The following is a 26968-nucleotide window of genomic DNA, read 5'->3' as shown; positions in this document are numbered from 1 at the left end:
AATCCACTTGAGATGTTACTCTCCCTCCCCATCCCAGCTACCCGTCCAAATGAAAGATTTAAAATCCTATCACCTTAGGTATTTGTTAGCTGGTACTGCTGCCTGGACATGTCAGATACTCATCAGACAGGAATGTCATAACTCCAGATTGACTTTTCAAGAAGGAATTTAATTTTTGCTAGTACAATTTTGCTAGCACATTTTTGGTGCCCATTAGTCTTCTTCACAAAGAAGTGAAAAGGCAACTTTCTATAAGCACAATTAGCACAATCCCCTCTATCTGCAAATCTGCACTGGTACTTTTGGAAAATGCCAGCCGATATGTATGTGTTTTGTATTTCTTCACCTTACAGAGTGACTCCACTTGAATTGTTCCCAGTTAATTATAACTAATCTTTCAATCTGCAGAGATAAAAATACATATATTTTAGTGAGTTGTGGGTATAGAGTACAGTCTATTCCTCTAAATTAAATTTTAAGTTCTTCAGAGAGAAAGTCTGTACTTCACGTGATTAGGAAAACATTTTCTAATGTTTTCCAAACACTGCTGACACCTGTTCTTCACTTTCATTGGGCATGCTGGAGCACAGAGGGTACCAGTTGCTGCAGACAATGCTGGTAACAGCTGCTGCACACAAAGGCTGCCAAAATTGATAATACTGATGAAACTAAAATCAAACTGAGCAAGGTGGAAAACCTTAAGGAAATGTCCCTGAGGGTAGTCAAGGCTTTGTGTGTTTGTCCAATGCATGTTCACTGCAAGTAATAACACTGCTCTGATGCTTTGCAGAGGAAATTTGTACTCTCGTTATTGCTGAAGTATTTTCAGAAGATTCTGGCAGTTTCACCTGTACTGCAAGCAATAAATACGGCACAGTATCTAGTATAGCTCATCTAACTGTCAAAGGTAAGAGTTTGTTTTAGTCCTTTGCTTGCTAGTAAATACAAGGCAGAGCCACCTGCTGCACTGTGCAGTCCAGGCTGCTTATCGAACATACAGATTGCTATGTCTTTTCAAAGTGTCCTTCCCCAATTAGAAATGTGAAGGAACAAGGAACATTAGGGAATGAATCCCACACAGCCCTTCCAAAAACACAACTCTTGCTGACCTCAAGAGTTCGGCAAAAGCCATTTTTGGAATCTCTGTGGACTGTCTAGTTTGCTGTTTCAATAACCCTTTGGTGCAGAGCCCAAAGGAGGAAACCTCAGAACAGATTCTTTCATACTGCCTACGCGATTTATGCTGCCAAGGCACTAAGCAGTTAGGTGAGCAAAGTACAGTACATAAAACCATAGTACACTGTTGACTCCAATTCAGCTCAAGTTCTGGCAGTGTTCTTCATAATGAAAAAGTTAAAGAATTCTCTGAAAAGAAAGTTTGTATTTCAAAGATGGTAGTGGAATTCACAGGGCACATGGCTGAAGACCACTGCTGGATCTTCCAAACTAGAACTGTGTCTCTTTTTCCCCCACTTTTACAATCTTCCTTTGCTAAGGGAATTTGTTGTTAAACAAATGAGGTCAAACAACTCACTCCAACAGCAGGAAGGACATCAGAGTGAGTTTTTCCAACTGTAACTTTTGTGATTTCATTTCACTATAATTATGATATTTACATATCACCGAAAGTTGGATATTTGCTATTTCAGCATCTGAAGACACTAGTAATGCTGCTACCCTTCACCCAATGAGCTCAATCAACTTAATTGCTGCTGAACATCAACCTCCCCCATGTACTCCTTCCCCTCGTGTAGTAAATCAAACCCCCAAACCTAAACTTGAAGGTGTTCTTGTGAACCACAATGAACCCAGATCGAGTTCCAAGATAGGTCTCCGTGTGCACTTCAAGCTGCCGGAAGATGATAAAGGAAGTGAATCATCATCAGAGGATGGACCTGGTGCTACAAACCAAATCAGACCCAACTATTTCCAAGAGAGGATAAATGGACAGCCAATGAAAATACCAGAGCCGACATCGCCATCCAAGGAACCCCCCCCCAGTGTTGGCTAAACCAAAGCTGTAAGTAAAAGGATTCTAACTCTCAGGAACATCACTGATAGTACTTAGTATTTATAGACCAGGACACTATTGCACTAGAGCAAAAAACTCAAACGCAGAACAAAAAAGACAGTATCACATGGTGCTGGCCTAATTAACCATGCTCTTAGAAATACATATGCTACAGAGATAGATATTTTTTTCTGTATATGCCTCTTGGGAAAAGTGTTCTCCAATTTTAAAAGGAAAATGTTTTCCCTTTGAAATTGTATTTAATTCCACAATATTTTCTGCTGCAAACAAAAGGTGAACAACACTGCTTTTATGCAGGTAAAATAAAAGCAGGTTCTCCAATTATATCTCACTCAATTCTGAGTATGCAATTTTGCCCAAACCAGACATATGTAGTCTTATACATAGTATGGGCTAGCAACTAGCTAGCAACTGTAGTCCCAAAGGCCATGCCTCATGACTTTTATGTCTCACAAACATAATCTCCTCCTAAAACAGATAAAATACTTAGAAATGTTTGATAATGTGAAACCACTTGGTCTAAAAAGCACCTGCATGATTAGTGCACTGTGAGCTCAAGGGGAAATTTTAAGAAGTAGTGTAGTTTTCTTAGAGGACAATTTATGGAATTCACACTGCAGTTTATTAAGAAATATCTTTTCAGCATTTTCGAAACCTCCCAAATCTAGTTTAACAAAAAGCATGCAGAGTCCTTAATTTCATTTCTTAAATAGGCAGAAGCTTTAACTAAAGGCTCAGGAAGGACTTTTTAAAAGTAATTCATTGGTACTCTTAAGCAGGGATGTAATTTCATAGCATAAACATTACAATGAGAAGACAGAACTTAGATACCATGTAGCAGAGGAAGAACTTGGAGCAGTGTTTTTTTAATTTGTTAAGCCCATATTCACAGCCCTATTTACTTTCAGAGCTACAGTGTGTTTAAGGGGGGAGCAGAAGCAGTATTTAAGTTGCCTGATGCTTGCATAAAGCAGAATTTCTCTCATCCCACCCCCCACCCTCCCAGCCAAAAAAACCTGTAACAAATGAGTGCATTATTTTGCAGATGTATATATGAAGGACACAAAATCAGGATTGCACAACCTCTAACTCTCTAACATTCTACTTTTTGAAAGTTTGAAATCGCTATCTTTATTTACCTTTAATGTGATTTTTCTGTAGTAGATCATATTTTACTTAAAAGAATTTCTGTTGACTTCATGTACATTGTTTGTCAGTACCAGTTGTGGTTGGTCTCTACTTCCACATTTTTCACTTTTTAACAACAGTAATTTAATACTCAACAATTTATTCCATTATCATTTTCTATATCCTCTATGTCCTTTTTGGTTTTGGAAGGGAAAAAGTTAGCCTGTATTCCATACGCTGTATTTCCATATACATAATAACTAAATAAACCACTTGGCAAAATAATTTTCCTTAATTGCAAAGTAATAAAGCCCTGAAGACATATAGAGTAGATAGCATCTAGGAAACAATAGCTGCATGAAATGCAAGTCCTCTCTGAATTATGCACTCCTGCTTGTCACTGAATGCCACCACCACCTAAACTACATTGGTAATATCTCTTTTGGTGGATTATTACAAAGCTTTATTAGCCAAAATGCTGGTTTCAGAACCCACTTTAATAGGAGCTAAATAACTACAATCTGGCTTACAAATACTCATTTAAAATCCGATAAACCAAATCCTACTCTTAGTTATACAAGCAGAGAAGTACTAAGGTGACAGAGCAGAATTGGACAATGCTATCCCTTAAATATCTTCAAGTAAGATTTATATTTACATTTCATGTGTTAAAATGTAAGAATAACCTTCAGTCAAATAATTTTCAAACAAAAACCTTTTGTGCCTCTGGCAAAGAAGGGGAGAAGAAGGAAAAATTTAGTTTAGTAGCAAACTAATATTATGCTCTTCTCATAATGTTAAGAGAATATGTCATGTAGCAGTTTCCCCTACCTCTTACTGTATCACAGGATATAGAACTATTCTCTTCCAATTCACATATGGAAATGTAGTCAGCCAGCACATTCAGGGCTCGTGACCAATTTTGCTCATCTTTGTTTTATATGCAGTGATCAGACCCAGTTAAAACAGCTCCACAACCAGGTCTTGCTTGAACAACAGCAGGTGCATCAGATATCTACAAGAGAATTGTCATTCAACACAGCTTTACTGAATTCTGCTACTTCACTCCATCAACAGTCCACCTCAACTACGTACAAACAAAGCAAAGCTTCGGCTTCACAAGCATTCAGCTATACCCGACCTAAGCAGTTCCTACCATCACAAACCACACCGCCTACCAGCTCCAGTTCTAGCTCCTCAGTTACAACATTCAGCAATGTCCCTCAAGGAACTCAAAGAACAAATAACAAGGAAAATTTCACAGGAAATCCTCCACCTGCCCAATCAAGGTCTTCAGGAGGGTTTACAAGCAAAAGTGAACAGTCTCTACCAAGCCCTAAAGAATCCATGGTGCTTCCATTAACACTTTCTACATCTAGTGCAAAACAGGTTCAGCCACAGAGTGTGACTCCTGTTCCTATCTCCCCAACTGGCCGGATTCAGAATCCAGTAGCTTTCCTTAGTGCTGTTCTGCCTTCACTTCCTACTGTGCCATCAACCAATGCTATGGGACTGCCCAGAAGTACACCAGCCACGTAAGTAGCATAAACCATATGCACAGAAGCAGGGACAAGAAATACTCATAAAGGAAACTAAGATGTGTTTCTGTTCAAGGGTTCAGTGGGGAGCTTACTGAAATGCAAGTAATTAATAAAACAGAAAAGTGAGTTATTCATATATTCTGGTCATTTCATCTGACATTTACATTCAGTTTAGAAAGCAAGGAATAGTAGCTTCTATAATAAGATACATCAAGGGTAAGATAAATTCAAGATAGAGAAATGTGGGTTTATAAACAGGTATATACAAGAATTTGGGGGCTCAGAGATTTGCAAGACTGTACTAGTGGGAGAAAAGAAATTTCATGACATTGCAGGGTAAGTCACTCTAAGACCATTTGCCTGTATGAGCTATAAAAACATTCTTACCTATTGTAAGCAACAAGTAAAGTTTTAAAATGTACCTCATAATGTAAGTTATTTCTTAGTCCAGGTAAATCTAAGAAATAACTTAAGTAAAGGTATTTTTCTGGTTGCAATACTTTCTATATTTAAAGTCCCCCAGAAATCTCAGGAGAGTTAATGGTTTGCACATAAATATTTTAATTGACAGCCAGCATGATTTCTGTGACAAAATGGCTACCACCATACAAGCAAGTAAGGATGATGCTGTACTGGAAAGGTCGTGGCCTTAAGAGTTCCTTCTTTACTAGTAGAGTTGAAATTAATATCCCTTTTGTGGACTATGTGAACCTTGTGTTAGCACGGCTAGCGCCAGTAGATTGATACAATTTTTTCTTAATAGAACTTCAAATTCTGCATAAAGGAAGGAATATTTCCACCTTTTACCAACGGTACACTTCAAGGTAGTGATAGCCATCAGTAAGTCACAATCTCCTACTTATCCTGCTGATACTACATCAACCAATCTGTAATTATAACGGAAAAAAAAAGTGTCCCTGTATACATAGCATTCACCACTCTGTGTGCCAAGAAACCCTGCCTTCAAACCATTATTGCACTCCTACTCACAGACTTCCTAGTGGCCCAGCACAGCCACATAATCGCTATTACGCTGTGGCACATGCCTGGAGGCCTTCACGGCCCTGGCATCATGGGCAGGCATACACAATAAAGTTATAAGGTTCACAGTGAAGGTTTTAACTATACCCATCTCAAGCCTGTGGCCTGCTTTCACAACATGGCAACAGCAAGCAAAAAACAACTGCAACTACTCATCCACTCTCCTTCTTCCCCTTCAGAGCTGGTGCACAAGTGCTCAAGCACTATTCTCTTTGCATTAATGACACTTAACCCTTGCAAAGTGCTTTACTTTTTCTAACTGCTGTACAGGCATTACCAAATAAATCCTTACAATATGCCTACCAGGTAGAGTAGTTAAATATTGTTTTCTTCATTTCATCTTTCCTGGGTCCCAGCCCAGAGCTGAATTCCCACATAACTGGAGCTCATCGTGCTGAGATTCAAATCTAGATCTCTACATGGGAGAGAGTCAAAGTGAGGGCACAAAAGATCAGGAAGGAACTTGAACAGTATCTGTGCTAATCTGTGAATATCTATTGAAGTTTCAGCTTCCTTATTTGGCATTATCAATTATAATAACTCTGGTTACAAAAGCAGTGAGAGATCACCATGTCTGCAGAACAACAAAAGGAAGGTATCTTGCACAGCAATCATCAGTTATAGCTTTTACCTGGATACCGTCCTGGTTTCAGCCAGGATAGAGTTAACTGTCTTCCTAGTAGCTAGGAAGCTACTAGTTTTATTTTGCTCAGGATATTGCTGGCTGGGGTTAAACCACGACAGCCCCCTGTTATTAAGATCCCAAGTCCTGGGATCCCACTACTGGAACGTTGCATACTCTCTAGTAGTGTGCTGCTGCTGTGCTTCACCGGTGCACTCTCACAGTCTCCCGACAGTCCTATTTAAGAATTTAACTGTTTTCAAACCTTACTAAAATAAAACAGACTACATCTATAAAATGAAAATAAAAAGAACTGTTGATATTAGGTGCCATAAAAGGGTGAGAGAAATGAAAGAAGTAAAAGTACATGGAAAGAGTAAATGATCAATGAAGATGTGAGATAAAGATCAATGAGGAAATGTATTAACTTTTAAATTATTGCCTGATCCAGTAAAATGTACAAATTGTATACCTATGGTAATACCTATATACATTTCTTTAGCATTCATTGTGACATCATTATTCCAGGATAAATATAAATGGAACTTAGAGGCTTATTACAGTATTATAAAGCTTATTGTCTTTAAGATGTGTGTCCTTAATTCCTACTGGCATGGGAATGGGATGCACCATTAAAATAGTATCAAAAAATCAAATACCATATTGTGCTTTAGCTTCTACGTAAATAAATAGTAGGTTCCTCCAGACAACTGAGGCGTAACATATCATATCACACAGGTGACAAAAAAAATATATACTGGTTGCTGCATGTTAGTATCAGAATTTTCTTTTAATAGCCCGACCCAGGGATTAACAAAGAAAAATCTGAAGCCTCTGCCGTTAGCAACAGATGATTCTATTCGGGAAAATAAAGCTGCACTTGTAAAGGACCTGGAAAGAAAACTGCATTTCAGAGAGGATGTTAATCAACAAAGTAGTCAGCAGGTAAGAAAATCGAGTGTTATTAAAATAAATTTTACACATGAACAAGACATGTATTATGACTTGTGGATTGTGCAGTTGACCAGCTATGCTACTTTGCGGAGTGAGCTTTGGTGGCAAGTACTGGTTTGGAATAGCAAACGGGAGCTTTAAATAGGAAGTATGAGGGGATGCAGCTGTAGAGGGTTTACTTTGTGGCTGAGTAGCATTTTTAATTTCTGATCATCTCTATTACAGACTGGTAGGAATGTAAAACTTTTTTCTTTTCATGGAAGCTTCTGTACATTGGATTTCATTTTTTCACTTTACAAGTTGCTCAACTCATTGCGCACGTACACATTCATACACTATATTTTTAACACAAATTAAGGAGTAAAGTAATCAAACTGGTTAAGAAAAGGTTTCTAGTTTTACTTTGGTTGAACTAAAATACAGAATGTAATTTTTAGCATTCAACCTATTTTTCCAAATCTCCCAACTCAAATGAATTGACAGGGACTTGTGAGGAACTTAACAAAGTTTTTGGTAGCTGTTGGCCTAGCATTATTAGAGTTTAGCAAAATAACAAGCCCTTTACAGAGTTCAAGGAACTAAATATCAGTTCATTCTTAACTGGAATCAATAAATTCACTGGATCTGGGCAGTGTCTATGAAAGTGAAGAAGAAATAAAAAATGAAATAATACTTTGAGGTTGAAATCACTATAAATCAGGTTCAACCACCCTCAGGTAACAGTGGGACACACTAAGTACTGCTAGAGAGCTGTTCTGTCTGTAGGTGATCATGCTACTCTCACCGTGGCCACAGAGCCCTCCACAGCTGTCCCACCAGCTCAGGCTTAACACAGCAATTAATGGTTTACCCTGATCAGTCGTCAACAAAGGAACTCTTCACAACGTCTGTTAGCCCTTCTGACAGAGAACATGCAAAGATAAGCAAAAAGCCATGGAGTCTCTGGAGCAAACTACCCTCTGTGGACAACTGCAGTGTAATCCCTGTTTTTTTAATTTTGCTGTTGACCTTTCTTTCTGACAGATCACGCTGCCAAAGCACTTTGAGTAAAACAACTGGCAAGCGGTATGTTTTGCAGATGAATCACAAGTGTTACAATTTGTGCTTGCTATGGTAGTAAAACAAATTATTTAGAGCGCTACTGTGAAATACCAATCAGTCTTTCGAGTTAACTGCATGATAACCCCTTTAGAAACAATGATCACTACTAGTGTCAAAGTTATCTGCTGACAGCAAAAGTTATTTATACACTTATTCGCTATTCTGTATGAGAGCAAACCAAAATCTTGATTCCCAAATCCCCCAAACACTGGAAAACTTCAAAGCTGTCATTTCTCTAATTGTTATGGTAATTAGAATGCCAATGGTAATGAACTAGAAAACAATTTTAGGATTGCTCAATAAAAGTTCCCTCATTTTCCCCTGAGTTCCCACCTTTAATCACTTCTGATTTTATTCTTCCACATTGAGGAAAACCACTGCTCAGACTGACTCCAGCAAATTCGAGTCTGAGTTTTCTCCTCAGTGAAAGCAGTGATTATTTAAAGAGATGAGGGGATGCATAGTATTTGCCAAAATTCCTATTGCTTTGCCATTTATATAACAGTCAACATCGTGAGAATAATACGTTGGAGTGCTGGATTCACACCCATAGATTTTGTCCTGTTTTTTCCTTTTCCTCCTAATTAACACAGAATTAAAAAGGAGACATTTTCAACCTATATATAGCATATCTCCATTAAATTGATTATTATAATGGTAGGGAGGGGCTTCTCATTCACTTTCTCATAAATACGAATGCAACTCTCTCCTCCGTGTGAGAGATCACTGCATAATGAATGGAGTACAGCATCCAATAAGAATCTCAAAGTGTTGGCTTCTTTTTCTACAAGCTATTTTAAAAATTCCTTCTCATAAAATGTGTCCTATAGCGTATTTTTATTTAGCAAATTGTATTGTAACCCCGTATTTCAATAGCAGCATGTGGTTTCATTTACAGTATCTGCAGAGCATGTAGGGATCATCCAGAATGAAAGCTGTAGATGACAAGTCTGTGCCTTAAAGTACTGTTATTGTCTTATATTACTATATAAAGTGCAGTAATGAACATGAGTGATTTACATTCTGGTGCTCTATTTATTATCTATCATTGACTTCCGTATGGAAAGTGTTTAGCTTACAAGTCAAGATTTTCCTAAGTGTCAGCATTATGCACTCAGCATGATATCTAATAATCCAGATGTACTCCTCCTGTTTCATCCAGTACATCATTCATCACCAACAATAAAGAAATCCGGAATCAGAACATAGTTGGTAATTTCGCTGATGTTGCATGAGACAGAACAGATTAGTCTCTGGTCTTCTACAGCTATGATAATCATGCAGTGCTGACAGAAATACAAACATGATTTTGCTAAGATTCTAGCTGCAACTTTGATCAAGTACATGCAATAACAAGCTGTCATTTTTACCAGAAAAAAATGCCATACCTGTCATTTATGCAGATGGTAGTATGCTATATTGCCATGTGAAATTTCATCACAATTAGGAGTGTTGAAAAAAATGTGGTTCAGTTCTACCAAATGTCTTCAGTCAGATTTGCTCAGTTCTTTCAAACAGAAGATACACTAAATGAGGATTAGCTTTATGCAATTGCAGGAAGAGGTTAGGACAAATCCTGGAATATAGGAGACTTCACTCAGTTTCTTCCTTGGCCTGAAGACAGTCAAATTTGTAACTCTTAACTCCCATAAGGACAGCCTAACTCCTTGCCAGTGGGTACATGTATTGTTGGTGCTGCCCCAGGTTGCACAAATAATTAAGCATTCTTTATCAGCAGGATAAAAATCTGGAAATTCCACCTTTCAGAACAGCTTCCGCAACAGGAGACCCGAGCCTTTCTCTCACCTTCTCCAGCTCAATGAATAAAACTTAAGACTTTCAGGCAGTGTAGAACAGGCCCTCCTTTAGCAGGACATTTCAGAGACCATTTCAGCTTAATGGTTAGGGTTGTTTGAGGAAGCTGCTAGAATCCTTTCTTCCAGTTCGTGTTGGAGAAAAGAAACATAGACAGACTGAGAGAGACAGAGAGAGAAAAAGACAATCACGCTCCTGCCTAGCAACTAGGACAAACACCTGGATTCTTGTCCTTGCTGTAGGGGATGTTTCAGTATTTCTGCAAAGTGAAAGAGGACAAGAAGGACAAAGAACTTCCCTGTCCACTCATCTCCACCCCCATAATGTTTTATTAGCATGGAGCTCAGAGCTTCCTCTTGGAGGCCGAGGTTGAAATCCTGTGAGACAGAGCATTCAAGTCTCATAACTTCAGTGAGTGTCTGGGCTACTGCACCATTTGATGAAAGCAGAGCACACCCAGTGTTATCTCTGCTTCCCAAAATCTGTCAGTCTAGTCCATTGGGCCTTTTATTTTCCTTACAAGTAAAATATCTTGGTAATGTTCAGTTAGTACATGTCATGTAGAAACAAAAAGACATGTGGGGAGAAAAGGGCAGACAGAGAATTTGGGAGGATTTTGGCAAATGGAAAAAAATATAAATGTATAATGCAAACTGATTCTTTTACCCTGGTATTTGAAAACATTTACAGGCTTCACCAATGGGACTATAAATAGAGGAAATTCAGCTTTACAGTCAAAACTTAGAAATTAATGATATTATCTCCTCAAAACTTTGCTATACAAATAATATAAAACAGAAAGATGAGGTAATTAAACCTCAAAATCCTATACAGTAATAAAGGAATTTATACCTTTTGGTTATAAGAACTACAAACTGTGCTGACATATCTGTGTCATTTACTATGAAGAATATCATGTGGCAATGCTGGTTGGTTGTGTCTTATGTAAGACCCAGATAGCAGCATGGTCACTGCCTTATTTTTAGGACAAAGACTAAACCTACAGCTGTTTAGAAAGTTATGCACAGCCCTCACATGAATATTCTTTACTTTTGCTAGGGAATACTTTATAAGAACTTTCAGAGCAGAAGAGATGCAGGGTTTGTCCAGAAGCTTTTAGACCATTAAAAACCACGGCCTGTAAAACCATAAGCAGAATCTAACTTATCGCACAGGCCACATCACCACTAACACCCCAACACCGATCAAACAGAATCATCTCCTCACAATTCCCATACTAAGCAGGCAGCCTCAGAAAGGTCCCAAGAATCACCAAGAACTCTGTTCCCTAGAGCACAAGAATTACACTTAATTCCTTAATTCAATCACTCCAAAAATCTTGCTCAAAAACAAGCTTCACAGCGTCTCTCAAAGGTCAGCCAATGTAGGCAATTTTGGACTAAGGATGGGAGTTAAACCACAAGGAGTCCTCACAGAAGCTCGTTTGCTCTGTACTAGAAACGAGAAGAGATTTAAGAACCTGACCAAGACAAATTACCAGATCTTGATATTAATAGGGATAAACTCCCAATAATCGTGGGAATGAAGAGTTGAACAACCACTTGTAGCTGTCTTCTCAAGACCTAGATCTAAGCAACAACAAAGTACAGACAGGTATTCCTGGTAAAGATCCTGGCTTGCAGAACTCATCACCTAGGAAAGGCAACCCGAGCTCCTCATGCTTTCACACATACTCCTAAGCCACTCACTCCAGCTGAGAAGTCTGTGGGAGCTGGAGATGCAAAGCTCATTTGCTTTCTCTTCTGTTTTCCTATTGCTCAATCACTTTGAGCTGAACTATATTTCGAATATCTGTGTACCACAGATGACTTGCTAGACGCTTCAAGGGTTTGTGTTTACATTTGGAGAGCATGATAGTCATGCCTTGTGCCATATAAGACAGCCCAACATAATTAATCTGCAAGAGGGAAGGCGCTTCAGTGATACTTCTTCATGGGAGACGATAAGTGAAGAAAAGCACGCATGTTGGATGTGTTGTTTTTTGATTCCCACTGTTGAGGGGGGCTGGGGTGCAGGAAGGAGAGAGAATCTAAAGAGAAGATTTCAGTCAGAGTAGCCTAGATGAGACTTTGAAGCCAAGGACTGTTACAACTTGGAAACAGACGCTGAGATGCAATATATGCCAGTTTCTTAGATAAACTGTTAACTAGATATAGAATAATTCTGCCAAAAAGCCAATCTAGCAAAAGTTACAAAACTGGGATTAAATTGGGAAATTTGTCTGGAGCTGGCAATGAGTGGCAAACAGAATTATGTTTTCGTACAGTATATGAGAATCAACATTCAAATAAAGTTCCTCTAGCCTTTCTATTTGTGGTAATTTCCATGGGGTACTATGCTAACATCAGATTATTTTGATGCTACAAGCTTCTACTAACTGTTAGCACGTATTTTCACTAAGATCTGAATCCTGCTAAAGTCAACAGCAAGATAGGTTTTAACTTCAACTGATCCAGGATTTTAGAACACATATTTACACAGAAAGATGCTTAGAAAATTACAGGAATTACTACAGTCTGTGCAATTCCCCTTTTTGCCAAAAAGGTTCACAGGTAGCAGAATGGCCCGGGAGCTAGATTACTTGATTCAAGATCTAGCAGACCATGATCCAACTCTCTGCTCTGTCACAGATTTTCTATGTTACCTTAACAGGTCACTTAGCTTATTGAGGCCTCAGTTTCCCATACGTAAAATGCAGGTAACAGCCCCGCCCTGAAGGGTGCCTTGCTGTCAGGTGCTCAAAAAGTGATGGTGACGGGGCCAAACAGATTGATCACCAAGACAAAATTATGTCAATCTGTACCTTCAACAAGACTTGCATTGAGAGAAGATTTTGTTTGCCATACTGGTCAAATCACAACCATCCAGCAGCACACGCAATATTGCCAAGGCAGTGCAAAGGCTAGCAACTCCCCAGAAGAGAAGTTGCCTTTCACTTCTCCATCTGCCCCAAATTTCCACTAGAACTTGTACGACTTTTTTTTTTTTCCTTTTGAGTTAACTTTCTTCTAGCTCACTCCTGCAGAACAGGTCACTGTGGCATTGGATGACCGCCAGTGATGGCAGGAGGGATGTGTGGGAACATATAAGTATGAGCAGGGAGGGAAGTGGGGGAATGCTGCTGTTAGCACAAGCTGGCAACCAAACTGGTTCAGCTACATTGTCAAACCATATACTGAATACACTACACGTCTCTGTGGCAATAACATTGCGCAGCTCGCTCACGAGGTGCTACTAATGACTAGAGAAAAATGGTACAGAACTGCTTAAGACACATACTCACCAGCACATTTCCTGGCTTTGGTCTGGCCAGTTTTAAGTCTTTTACCCTCCTAGCTATACCCTGACAATATTAATGCAACAACCACTGCCTACTCCTCTTTTGCTAATGCATGTTTGTGAAATATCCAGGTTTCAAAAGTTGCGGTCTACTCAGCATATACAGATACAGATAATTACATATAATTACAATATATATATGTCATATATATTCTAATTTGTACAGAACATTTACAATTCTAGATAGGAGCTTGAATTTTACAGTTTTCTAGCTGGGAGATAGCACAATTTTAAATATCTGGCTACTATATTAAACAAGTGTGTGAATTCCTGTCTGTAAAAACTTCATGTTCCAGAAAAGTTGCCAAAAAGCAGCTGGAACCCTACATTTTTGACCCCAAACCAGAGCTTGAACCTTTGTATTCTTTCCCCTAGTCTCCTCAGTATGCTGAACTGCAGCCTAGTTTTAACATTGTGCCCAGTGATCACGTTGACTTGTTCTTTGTGTGACACTTTACAAAATACTTGTCTGAACCACAACCACAAAAACTTTGCCCTACTCCACTTATGTAATCACATTCAGAAATAGTTTTAAGGCTTATGTGGTAAAAACAGTTCTTCAGAAAGCCATATTAACAACTATTTTCTGTTCTTCCTAATCCTAGAAGAAAATTTTCCAAACAAGCAAAAAACTCCAAGATTATATTTATTCTCTATACAACTGTGTATTTCCACTTATTTCAGAGATTCCTGTTCTTTATAAGAAGTTTAGTGTAATAACTTCAGTCTATGTATGTTGGTGTTAAAATTTGGTGTGTAAATTTATATAAGCATATATACGCACACTGAACGACACATTTAGAAAGACAAACACTGAAGTGTGAGCACAACACACAGGCAAAACTTTGGGGCTGTGATAACCTTAACTTTGTTATTTTCTAATTTAAAATATATTTTTGAATATAACTCCTTAAAATGACCAGTCCAAACACATGCAGTCAGCCTGCACAGTTCTTAGCCAAAGACTGTTGTGTTTGCATGGAAACACAATGACTCGTGGCTTCCATGGGCAGAGAAGCAGCTGCCAGTAATGACAGCCCAGTGTTGATAGTACAGCAATATGCATTTGTTCTGACAAACTGCTGCTTTTATTTTAAACCTTTTTCTGTGTAGGCACATATATCCAGAGCCACATACACTCAAGAAATGTGAGAGAAAACCTGTCCATGATTAACTTCAAAATGGCCCATGAGATGCATCCCTTCCTCTATCATATTTTCTTCTGCAAGCAGTCATATGAAAAGGAAGAACTGCCCATATTTCTTAATGAAGTAAAGTTTGTGAGAAGTTAGTATCTTCAGCACGTCAGTCAGGAAAAAATTGATACACTGTGTTCACAGAAAACTTTTTCAGAGCTAAAACAGACGCAAGAAACATGAGGTTAATTACAGTTTGGAAAATAATTCCTTTAAGTTTAATTTATGTTAGTTGGTTGGACAACTTAAGACAAACGTGTACCTTTGGAGTAGAGGAAATAAAAGGCGTTAATTGTCTCTACCTATTGGTTTCCATCTGTAAGCCATCATGGCTATGGCAACCCTACACTATTAATTTCTTATTACGTACTACGACTTCTTTTGGACAGCAATGAAGCTGAAAAAAAAAATCAGTATGAAAAATTGCTGACTAAACTCAACTATCTATAAACAATACTGGACTCTCCATTAGCTTGCAGTATTTCACTGCCTTTTAACTCCACTCTGTAGCATTTTGTTCTGGAGTCAACACCTTACTCATTGACATGATGCCTTGAAAGTGTAGTGGTAATGCCTTCCTACCCCCATTACTTCCCTCTGCTAGAGAACACCGTATGACGAAAAACTCACTCCAGGGACCAAGCAATGATTCCCCAGTCTTCAACTATACAGTTAAGGATGTATTAAAAGTACAATACTGCCTTTTTAATTTGAAACATTATTCTTGTCATTAGCAATTTTCATTTCCAAAACCTGCTTTTGACACAGTCACCCGAAAATTGAAGTAAAGAAAAATTTGATCTAGAGATTAGTTACATCATTCTGAAAAAAGTAATCACATTCATGCTTTGTAGGTCTAATGAAACATGCATATAGCTCAATAAAGTTGAAGACTGTATACAACTAAGATAGTCCAGTGGCAGATTTATGTACTGCTATAAAAGAATGATGTTAACTGCTGGTAAGGTTCGCAGGGCAGTAAATAACTGGTCTGCTGACTTCCAGATTACGCAGATTGAACGGTTTTGTATGCGAGAGCAGATGCAGGCCCCCTTAATTTTTATTCCTTTGTTCTTTATTATGTTGCACTTTAAAACTAAAAGGTGTTGGCTCTTGCAAAAGCCCTCTTCCAATTTCTAGTCTTCTAGACTACTGCTCTCAGATTCCTATCTGACTCTGAGAAGTTTTAACACTTTTCATTCCCACTCATTCTATTCTAACTGGAGTTCAGAGTTGCCTTCTCCAAGTAAAAAATCTTCACAGACTTACTGTGTCTAGCTTCTGAGATAACCAATTTGTGAGTCACTTCACCTACTCTGTCCAGCAGCCCTGTTGCCCTCTAAACATATATAACACTTGAAAAATGGCTTATCTTTACAAAGGGAATAACAGTGCTCAGAAGTGCTCAAATATGGTAAATGAGAAACATGTATGCAAAACAGTGCATTTAGCTTTATAACTATGCTGTCATATAACCAATATCCAGAAATAATTACATAATTTTTGAGAGGTTCATTACACAAGAAACAGTAACATGTTTAAACAGGCAGAAATGAGACTCTTTGTACCATACTTGCTACGTTGCCCTGACCTTTATTCCTGTGACAAATCATTAGATGATGGAAAGGGAAGGAGGGAAAGAGATTACCCCTACCTTAATTAATCCTTAATTAGCCTCCACATTTCCAAAGGACACAGCATGTGAAATCCCTGACAACAAATTCATTCTTAGAAGAATTATGTATATTATCTTCAGGTCCTACTGGAAAATTCAGACACTCAAGGTAATCCTTTCTCAGTAGGTCAATTTTTTTGCCACGGATTTTGCTCTCTGCTGCCAAGAACTACCTAAACAACATGAAGGAAACTATTGTAAATTCTCAAAGAAGTGGAAGGAAACAAAGCTCCACATATATTAAATATGTTCTTCAGTACATTGCTTGCAACAAAGTATTTAGGTTTGAATTCCTTAATTTTTGGGAGACTCTAGAAACAAAGTATGACTGCAGTACATTTTGGTGACATGGCTGCTGCTTGGAACATAGTAGTCCCTCTCTGATTTTTACTTGATTCTTCCTTCCGAAAAACACATAGGCCTTTTCTCAGTATCAAGGGTAAAAGACTGATGGCTTAACTTTCCCTTGGAACACTATAACCAGCTCTTGCCGTCTAAATGTAAAAACGATAGCTTTGGTTGGTCAGAAATCAGAGAATCTCCGGTTTTACACTGGCTTAACTGAGATTAGAATTCGATCTATTAAAGCAATTTGTTGAGACATGCTGCGTGAAAGAAAAAAAAGCTCAACAAGATGAAACTTTATAAGGCTGTCTGCTGATCACCAGCTGTTGGCCAGCCCACAGAGCAAACAAAGCCAGCTAAGAGAGTGGATGATACCATCTAGTGGCTGGCTCCCACCCTTTGGCGCATGGCTGGCACACTTCTACAGACCTCAGGCTCAAAAAACTCCTGCTTGGCAAAGCTGTACTCGCAGCGGTACTTTTGAAGAAAGTATCAGAGAGCAGAGTGTCCCTGTCAGAGTGGAGGGAGAGTGTTAAAGGTAAGGAAGGTATCTTGAAGGGGGGACCCAGCAATCTAAGCTCACTGTGAACGCTCCTGTTACCTTGTAATTACTGGCACGGCTCCAAAGCTGTGTGGAAGGAACAGCCCTGCAGCATCAGAGAAGAAGAGAGGCGTGGAAGGAGGACTCAGTTTCCAGTAAAGAGAGTTCATTTATGAAAGTCCTTTCCTCCCTGCTTCGAGCTGTCTACCTTTTCCTACCATAGCTAATCTTTGCTAGACCTGACCTTATGGCAACACCCCCCCCCCCCCCCCCAAAACTTTAGATGAAGAGACCGATATACAACATCTACCATTACAGTACCAAAATCAGGTATTTATTCCACCATGGCAACTTCCAACTTTTTTTTACTTTGTGCCTGCCATGTTTTCTGCCTCTCACACCCAAGTCTCACAGACCCCTGTCTCCTCAGAACTCCCTGTAACCTCTCAACCTTTGGCCATTTCTGTCTCTTTGGTCTCCTGAAAAAATCAGAAGGCTTTGTCAGCTAAAATTTTGAGCTGCCTCTCCATCTTTGCTCCTTACTATTTGGGAACTACTGGTCATGAGCATAATCAGCAGTATGATGGAATGACTTAATGATCAGGGATGTAAGTCCCAGTGATTTGGGATCTTTGCTGGTTCTTTAACTTTCTGTAAGATTTCAGACGATGCATTTTCTGAACCTTGGTTTTTCAGCAAATGGAATATATCTAAGGATAGGCTACCTCCCTATCTACTATTCACCAGTTTCTAAAATTCTATTTAAAAAAGGAGAATTGTACTTTTGGAATTGCTTAAGTATTTCTCTTCCAAGCCACAGATCATTTCCTTCCTATAACAAAGCAATGAAACCCACTGTAATAGCACCATCTGACAGATTAAAGTGAGATTCTGAAGACCCAAGCTTGCCACAGAACTAGAATAAAACATAAGCCTGCTCTCAGAGATGTCAGTGCCCTTCAACAGGAGCAGGAATGCAAGCTCTGGATTTACAAACTGCATAAATCCAGGTCTGAGCAAGCCGATTTAGTTACTGCTACAGGCCTACATATGGTAATACAAGCTTCCCCACAATACAGTTTATAATGACTTAAGCAAGATATTCTTGCAGCTATCTATGTTAGTGTAGCGAGGCAGCATCTGCTACCAGCAAAGTCCATTCAGGTGTATCTATAGTGCTCCATCATGCCCAGGATAAACATTGGTTTGGTGTCAAAAACTGAAGCTGGCTGTTGGTCTGAAGCTTCACATATCGCAGCAAGAGTCATCTGGTCAAATGCCTCTTGGTCTAGACAAGTCATCCTCATGCAAAACAGCTAAGTAACGAGAGGTTTCTAACTGACTTCAGGGGATTAGGAGGAGGCTCATAATCCCATCAAACTATCTGGAAATGGTCATTTATGTAGGAATATACTCGTTTTCTTGCATCATCTGTTTAATCTTCTAAGGATTTTAATGTGGTATGTTTTGCTTACTCAGTTAAAACAGCTAGAAATCTGGTAAAGTTATAACCTGAAGGTAAATTACTCTGAAAATATTTCACTTTCTTCCTAGCTTTCTCTTCTAGTAGGTACAGTTTTCCTTATTTAATTCTGAATTGATATATATAGCAGTATTCATTTCTATAATTCGCAGGTGGCTAATATTTGAACACAAAATCCTCAAAATTTGGTATATTTTAATGATCTTTTTTGATCATCAGTGTGCAAAAGCATAGCTTTTTCATAGGGACTTAGAGGAATTGCATGTTTGATTTTTTAGCTGCCTTTGAAAAAACTCAGTTTCATTAGTTACATTCTGAAAACTTAAGATGCAGTGAGAATCTGTCTCTGCAGACCAAATTCAGACTGTTTCAATGTGTTCTAGTTTATGTAGGCTTTTTTATTTTCACTTATGTTAGAATTAGTCTAAAAGCGCAAATGACTGCAAATACCACAGAATATGAGTCATCTTGTTCAGAACTGTGCCTCTCTCACTCTGCAGGAGTACAGGATTTCAAGCTTTGAGCAGAGGCTGATGAATGAAATAGAATTTCGCCTTGAACGTACCCCGGTGGATGAATCAGACGATGAAGTCCAACATGAGGAAATTCCTACAGGCAAATACATAGCACCGATCTTTGATAAGAGACTCAAGCATTTTCGGGTAATGGAAGGATCTCCTATTACATTCACTTGCAAAATAGTTGGAATACCTGTTCCCAAGGTAGGTCATTCTCTCTGTTAGCAGTAAAAGAATAAAAATCAACTGCCCGCTATTTTCTAGACATGCCTCTGGAAAGTCTCACTCCTAAGAACATGGCTTTGTGGAGAGAGCTCTAAAACAAATTATTTCCCCCCCTGCTTTCTAAAGTATCAGTATCTGCTCCTGAGCATGTATCAGGCCTTGATGTACTGTATGGACTGTCTCACAACCACCTGACACCAAGAGAAACAGAACTTCATAAACCCCCAAAAGATTAACTTCTCAGAAAGATGAGAACTGATCTGAGATAACCAGTAATGTGCCTATAGCCAAGAAAAGAGAACCCGACAGGCCCAGCTCTGTAAAGGAGATATGCAGCTTTCCGAGTTCAACCTGGAATCATTCTATTTCACATTGTAACTGATCTGCAAATTTTATAATATTCTAAAATTTTTACTAGCAATTGGTCAACTTTTGTCACGTTCTTATCTGCATTTTTTCTAGTCACTATTCCACTACAGAGCAAGTGTTAAGTCACTGGCGGGGGGGGGTCTGATCACTACAGGTATACTGGTTCAAGGATGGCAAGCAGATTTCAAAGAAAAACACACATTTCAAAATGAACAGAGAAGAAGATGGAACATGTTCTTTACATATTGAAGCGTCTACTAATGATGATGATGGCAACTATACGATTATGGCTGCAAACCCACAAGTAAGGTGTTTTATTTTCCTCTACAAAAATGCTTGTTTCACCTTTTTCTAATATATGTTAATAGGAGCACAGATTGGGCCACCTAGTCTGACATCGAGTGGTGACTATATCAAAAATCAGATGCTTCAGAGGAGAGGAGAGGAAACCATGTAATGAAGAATGATGAAACGACTCACCTATTCTTACACATCCCAGTCACCATCATTATGGACATTTTTTCACATTAATAACTCCTGCCCTATTTTCTGATGCCCCCCGCTGCTGCTGATAGATACCTTTTGAGGTGTGGTGACAAGACAGACGCGATATTTCAGGCAGAAGGAATACAGCAAGGGGAAACAAAATGTTACATCAAATTTGGAAGTGTTACCAAACACAATTACTCTTTATCTAGGATGTGAAGATGTAGATTTGCAAATAGCCTCATCCCCTAATACCATTCTCCTTCACCCTATGTACTAGCATAGCTGTTTATTTAGCAGTACACCCAAGCAGATCAGGCAACTTTTTCCAGTTTAAATTTTCCCTTTTTTTCTGAATTATATTTCAGCCCAACTACTTTTCAGTTTCTGTGTGGCTGCATGAACAACTATGCTAGTACAAAGTTACTAGCAGACAGTACTTGTGGAGACACAGTAGCAGGAATGAACAAGCAGGGACAGACGCTGCTTAAGCTGGTTTACATAGCACCGCTGCTAAATGCATTGCCACAGCTTGGAAGAGTGAGAAACACGCTGCTCTAGACACACAAAGAAACCCCTGCCTCAACTGCACTCCACCGCATGCTAATAACATTTGCTTTGAAAAAGTAATATTTATACTATAGTTCAGTTACGTTATAAAAATAAATCCTAATGCATTGTAAATGTTAAATATTTATACTTTAAAATGAAATGAGTTACTAACCAACTATTAATTCTGTTTCCATTGTGATTTGCAGGGGAGAATCAGTTGTTCAGGCCACCTGATGGTTCAGAGTATCCCTGTTCGGGGCCGAATATCAACAATTCAGCCTCACAGGTAAAAGGAAAGACAAGACCTTCAGACCCTCTTTATGTTTTTTACTGAAGGCATTCAAAATAACCAGCTACTGTACTCCAATGCACTCTGTACTTCAGTTCTCAACCATAAAATGGAAATAACAGCAGCAGTTCCCTCCCAACAGGTCACTTCTAGAATGTAATATTTTTGAAGGTCATCTTCAAATACAGGGAAGTTTAAGTTTAAAGTATTGTTGCATTGACCTGTTGGAGTGGAGTTAAACACAAGGGATGGATTAGCAAGATGAAATTCAGCCAAAAAAAGCAAAAAGAAGTGAAGGACAGCTTGGAAATCCAACAATATTACATGATATAGTTAATTTGATAATCTTTCTAAATGGAAAATAGGCAAGTACTAAATTACAATCAGTCCATTTCTTTCTGCCCTTTTATTTAACTCAAGCTATCTGTTCATCCTTTTCCACAATTTCTTCCTTTTTTTAAGCATTAGGGAAAAAAAACTTGACTTCCTAACATAAACATGCAATTTTTGTGTTGCAGAACACGACCCCGGGTGCCAGAAGGAGACAAAGAGGCAGTTCAAGAACGTTTTTTCAGGCCATACTTTCTACAGGCTCCAGGTGACATGGTAGCACACGAAGGGCGACTTTGTAGGTTGGATTGTAAGGTATTAACTGCTTCCTCTGTTCATTCTTACTTTCCCTACCTCTGTATGTGTATTGCTAGGTGTCCTGGTGCATGCATGAACACCTTCTGTTGAAGTTTTAATGTTTCATTTTTTAAAGTTATTTCTTATTGCCATTGTCTCTGAGCTGACTCAGGGGATTTCTTTTCAACACATGCTATATGGAATGAAGAACATAGAAACAGAACGCTCACTTAAAAGGTTGTTCAAATTACTAGGTATGGTCACCATGTCCTTTACCAGTCCTAACTCCAGAAGTTCATCTGGGAATGACAGGTCCTTCTGCTCCATTATCAGATTCTTGAACATAATCCAGAATAGCACAAAACCATGAGAAAGAGAGGATTCAGCATGTTGTATTCTGTTCAAACAAATGTTCCCATTGTATTAGACTGAATTAGTGAAGATTAATACTCCCTGAAAAGAGGGAACAGAGCCCAGTTCATTTTATGCTTCCCCAGCATGCACAGATGCAGAGCATCCCCATTTACAGATTCAAATCCCCACATGAGAGAGTTGTCAGAGGTTAGAGTACACACAGTGAACATCCTGTTATTGAACAGCTTTAAGAATCTCATCTGCTTCAACATATTTTGGTAGTCCCTCTATGTCCCAGTAGCACAGCCATGGTGGTAGTGCTGACACTGACCTCTTCCATGCTCCAGAATGTCTCCTACCCTGAAGAGGGTAGAAGCTCTGAAGCAGAAGTTAATGCCCTGAAGACGAACGAGATTCATTACTACTCAATTTACGATGCAAAGTTTACTAGGGAGCATGCCAAAGAATTTGGTTATTCTTAGCTCTGCTATCCTGGCAGAGCTTGTGAAGCCCTAAAGCATGTCTGGTATTGCACAAACCTGGAAGACAGCAGTCCTCGTTCAGGCAAGTTCCGCTTCCCTCTTTCTCTGGTTTGTAGAATACTGTTTGAAAAGCAATATTTTAGACATGAGTAAGTACTTCTATTTATTGGAAAGATCTTTAAAACTATAATACAGTCTACTAATCTTTCTAAAAAATACTTAATCTATAGTGTTCTAAAGCATGTAAATTTAACAGCTAGAAAGAACTATAACATTCTTCATCAAATTTTACAAAATACAGAGTCATTTGTATAGAACTCTCTTTCATCCCTATTATACTCTGTAGTGGTTTAGAACCAGGGTTTTGATTTATACTCAGCACTAAAAAAAAAAGAAAACTAGCAGATTACTAGGAGTCTTTTGTGAATCTGATATATAACCAAGTTTCTTCCTTTCTGACTAAGAAAAATGTAGGCATCTCATATATTTGTTTCTCTTGGGATTTTGTTGCTTGTTTGTTTTCTGTTTTTCTCCCTTTTGGAACTAATCAGCAGAAAAACAGAAGCTGAGAAATAAAAAAAAAAAATCTTTCTGTTCTGTATCTGAAAAAAGGCATATGAATTTACTAAAATCTATTTGTCAGTCTGACATTTGTCTCTAGCTGTTTTACTGTCTGTTAGGTGAGTGGGTTACCAACGCCAGACCTGACGTGGCTTCTAAATGGCAAACCTGTGCTACCAGATGGCACCCACAAGATGCTGGTCAGAGAGACTGGAGTTCACTCTCTGCTTATTGATCCTCTCTCACAAAATGACGCTGGGACTTATACTTGCCTTGCCACTAATAAAACAGGACAAAATTCATTTAGTCTGGAGCTCACCGTTGTAGGTAAGAATCATTGAAAAACTAGTCACAATGATGAAGTTATTTGTATGCGCTTCTTCAAACTTACCTTAGTTGGTTTCCCTACAGACAAGCATAAATAAATAGTTAATCCACTGATAGTAGGAGAGTTCAACAGCTATAAAACTCATCTAATGGGGGGAAATGGGCCTGGCACTCAGTCAATAGGTGCACTCCTGTTATTAACAGAGGGCTGTAAGAATTTTGTCTCATCATCACTTTACCTCTTTTGTCTTGGCAAAATGACATTCTTCATTTTCTCCAAAGAAAATGCTTAGGGTTAGAATTCATAACATATGTTGAGGTCTCCTAGATTTCAGTCCCAGTTTTATTAGTTTAAAAATGTTTTTAAATATGAAAATACAAATCTGAATACTGTTCTTTAATAAAGCCTTACAAGATGTGAGATATTGAAATTCACAGATCTGGCATTAATTTCCTGCAATGGTAGTTTGTTTAGACCCATTAGATATGCATACATTCTTTTATGAACATCAGTTCTGCCTATTATTTTCTTTATGTTCCCTTACAGAGGCTATGTCATGGCATGTCACTTTCCTTCCAATACCCCATTAAAAGGTCACAACCTATTTTGATATCACAAGAATAAATTTTCGTCATGTTCTTTCATACTCTTCAAAGCAAAACAAAGAATAACATACCTGTTGTTCAATAATTCTTTTTCTTTTTCCAGCAAAGGAAGTTAAAAAAGCCCCCATGTTTTTGGAGAAGCTTCAGAACTGTGGTGTTCCTGAAGGGTACCCGGTCAGATTAGAGTGCAGAGTTGTGGGAATGCCACCCCCCATATTTTACTGGAAGAAGGATAATGAGACCATCCCATCAAACAGAGAGAGGATGAGGTACTGTGCCATCATACCCATGCTTGGAGTTTCTTGTGGCTGGACCAATTCTTTCCATGAAAACCTGTGTGATAAGTACAGGTGGTGTTCTTCTTAAAACAATTTCTTTCACCTACATAAAGTTTTGAAAAGATGGCTTCACTGTGAGGTGAACAACAGCTGTTTCCTTGGTTAAGAATAAAGGCATGGAGCATAATATGCCACTGCTTCAGAGAATGGTGATAGACCTTTCAGGCCATAGGCCTGATACAGCATACGCATCTTCTTATCAAAGATACTATGATACAGTATTTTAATTCATTTTAGCACCTTATGCTCTCTCTAAACTATTTTTTCCCCACTTTATTTCTAACTATGCATGAATTCAAACTCAGAACAGTTAGGAACATGGTTTTGAATGCCCCAGAGCACGGGATAACAGAGAGCTTAGCATATCAGATACAGAGGCTGATAACAAAGTTTGGTCACAAACATAGGCAAAGACTTTGATCCATGCTTACAAAATACAACAATGTTTGGGTTCAGCTCTTGCATTCAAATGCACCACTATTTTTTAGGTTTTGCAAAAGAAAAGCTGATAAAATAATGTGCCTGGCTGTGATTAATGAGAAATTAATTGCTTTCATTTATTTTTTAAAGATTTCTACTTCAGCATAAACCTGATTTTTAATATTTTATTTCACTTGGCTCCAACTAATGATTTGATGCAGTCATTGGATCTCTGAGATCAACTTCAAGAAGTACTACATTTTTACACACATACCCTGCAGGCTCTCTGTAAAGAAAACTGGCTCCGCAGCAGCATACCTATCACGAGGGAAAGCTTGAAAAAAATCTTTCAGTGGTCTCTCTGTCCCCACTCAGAGACTGCTGTCCCTCTCCAAAAAGCCTACCTGACTCTAATCTTCTATAGCTTGTAGTCTTTATTCCTCTGCCTCTAGGCAGATTACTCAAGGATTTATTTCAAGTACTGGTACTTTCACAGGAATTATGGTTATACACATGCAACTACTGTAGTTAATGTAAAATGAACAGCTGTCGTAAAATGCCTCATTTCCAGTTGTTTCACAGAAGCTTAGAAAATAAGTTTTTGCTTCAGCTCAGCAGAGAAATGACTAAGGGAAACCTCCCACACCTCAGAATGCCAGGAGCTAATATCAGGCTTGTAACACCTCTGCTATTTCAGCCAGTCATGACCAGGCTGCCTGTCCCAAAGCCTTCGAGGGGTTCTGCACAGATCCATGTGAGCAATGGGCAGCATTGTCCTTGTTTGTCCCTAACTTGCCTCTCTATTATCTTCCTGCCTGAAGCCAAGAGACCTTTTTTCTATCATCATATGGGCATGCATGAACTTCTATAGTAATGGTGAATGTTCCCTTTTTCATTAGAGCTGTCAGAAGCACAAAATGTCCTCTTGACCTGAAATGTTGTGGTCTGATGTTTCATTACAGTTCATAAGGAAACAAAATCTCAAATTTCAGAACTTCCTGCAACTTCAAGTATTCTGATGTGCTCATCTCCCACCTCTTCCTTTATAATGATGGAAACGCTTGGGTTGATATAAAGGACCAACCACAGCCTAGAAAGCAGAGGAGCCCCAGTTCTCTGATATACTACTGAATAGTTTTTCCTGGAAACTGCAGCCAGAAAGTCTTGGATCACTGAAGAGCAAAGGAAGAGGAGGGAATAATGAAGCAGCTTTCTTTTAGAGTGTTGGCTAAACAAATCTTTAAGACTTTGCCATGCAGTCAGTTTCTCATGGAAAAGGGTGCCATAAGAAAGTTTTTGACTGGCTCCAGTTACTGTTGTGAAAAATACCACAACTTTGTACTAATGTTATTGGTGTTTTGTTATGTTATTCTTCCAGCTTCTGAACTAAGAAAAAATACATTATGACTGTGCAGCAGCTTTGCATGGGTTTAGTTCATTGGAATTCAATAAACAATTCCAATATTAACACATACAGGGCAACAATTCAGCTCACACTATCACACCATGGCTTTGCACAACTGAGAGGAGCAAGAACAGATTTCAGCTACTCTAATCATTGGTTGAGGCCATACTGAACGCAAACCTATTGACTATAAATGTCATGGACTGCTACCTCTTTGAGAATAGAAGTTAGGACTTATCTATTTCATATTTAATGTACATATTGTAAAATCTCAAAGTTGATATGCTCTTGAGAAATACTAATTCCAAAACACTTGTATTCCCAGCATGCATCAAGACGCAACAGGGTATGTCTGCCTCCTCATTCAACCTGCCAAGAAAGCAGATGCTGGCTGGTATACCTTGTCTGCAAAAAATGAAGCTGGTATTGTCTCTTGTACTGCTAGACTTGACATATATGGTAGGTATTGGCTAGTAAGTAAAACAAATCAGAATTTATTTTCTTTGACTGGTCCCAGCCCTCACCTAGTTCTCAGTTCATAAATTGCTGGTTTTGATGTGAATTAGAAATTAGTG

The 26968-nt window shown here is 38.6% G+C and overlaps 1 protein-coding gene across 1 annotated transcript in view; it reads left to right on the top strand.

Moving 5' to 3' along the window:
• MYPN (myopalladin) overlaps positions 1 to 26968 on the top strand; it is a 63065-nt gene that overhangs the window by 29392 nt on the left and 6705 nt on the right. Inside the window, 12 exon segments of the mRNA XM_030029711.2 lie at positions 791 to 907; positions 1650 to 1990; positions 1992 to 2020; positions 4108 to 4695; positions 7162 to 7309; positions 19335 to 19556; positions 20101 to 20250; positions 21191 to 21270; positions 21792 to 21918; positions 23417 to 23624; positions 24334 to 24499; positions 26719 to 26852. Of these exon segments, the coding sequence (XP_029885571.1) occupies positions 791 to 907; positions 1650 to 1990; positions 1992 to 2020; positions 4108 to 4695; positions 7162 to 7309; positions 19335 to 19556; positions 20101 to 20250; positions 21191 to 21270; positions 21792 to 21918; positions 23417 to 23624; positions 24334 to 24499; positions 26719 to 26852 (2310 nt within the window).

Source organism: Aquila chrysaetos, chromosome 11, assembly GCF_900496995.4.
Source record: "Aquila chrysaetos chrysaetos chromosome 11, bAquChr1.4, whole genome shotgun sequence".
Taxonomy (NCBI): Eukaryota; Metazoa; Chordata; class Aves; order Accipitriformes; family Accipitridae; genus Aquila; species Aquila chrysaetos.
Note: the sequence above shows the minus strand (reverse complement) of the source record. Positions and strands in the feature narration are given on the sequence as shown.